This window comes from Myotis davidii, unplaced genomic scaffold (assembly GCF_000327345.1).
Source record: "Myotis davidii unplaced genomic scaffold, ASM32734v1 scaffold937, whole genome shotgun sequence".
Classification (NCBI taxonomy): Eukaryota; Metazoa; Chordata; class Mammalia; order Chiroptera; family Vespertilionidae; genus Myotis; species Myotis davidii.
In genome coordinates this window covers 1,418,496-1,418,991 of record NW_006288252.1, presented here as the reverse complement: position 1 = coordinate 1,418,991, position 496 = coordinate 1,418,496, and the positions used below count along the sequence as shown (strand labels likewise).

The window sequence follows — 496 nt, the reverse complement described above, 5'->3', positions numbered from 1 at the left end:
TCCCCGAAGGCTTCTGTTCCAGGGGATGCCGGGGTGTATCGCTCCCTGACCACGCTGGCCCGCGCCCTGGCCCAGTACCTGCTGCTGCTCCCCAAGCTGCCCGGCCACCTGCACCTCCCCCCGGAGAAGGAGAGGGACACTGTGAAGTTTGTGGTCATGACCCTGGAGGTGAGAGGCGGCTCGGCACAGAGGGCAGCACTGTCACGTGACAGGGCACAGGGCAGAGAGGCCCCCAGCGAGGGCGTAGCCGCTGGCGTTGGAAGCTCTCTGGGGTGCACGCCCTCAAATCCGGCCCCCTGGCCGCGAGGAGGCAAGCCAGCGCTGTCTGCCCGGGAAGGGCCTGGCCTGGCGTGTGGCCGGGAGGCTGCCGAGAGCAGCCGCGGCGCTGGAGGGCAAGGCGCAGCAGGTCTGGGTGGATCCTGGCAGGGAGGGGAGCCGGGCACTGTGGGGAGCAGCTGCTGGGACTGACCCAGAGTGGGAATGCAGCCCACCCGCT

General features: G+C 70.0%; 1 protein-coding gene across 1 annotated transcript in view; it reads left to right on the top strand.

The window, feature by feature from the left end:
- HTT (huntingtin) overlaps positions 1–496 on the top strand; it is a 105,532-nt gene that overhangs the window by 74,985 nt on the left and 30,051 nt on the right. The window contains exon 50 of the mRNA XM_015561565.1: positions 23–168. Coding sequence (XP_015417051.1) covers positions 23–168 — 146 coding nt within the window. The remainder of the gene's footprint in view (positions 1–22; positions 169–496) is intronic.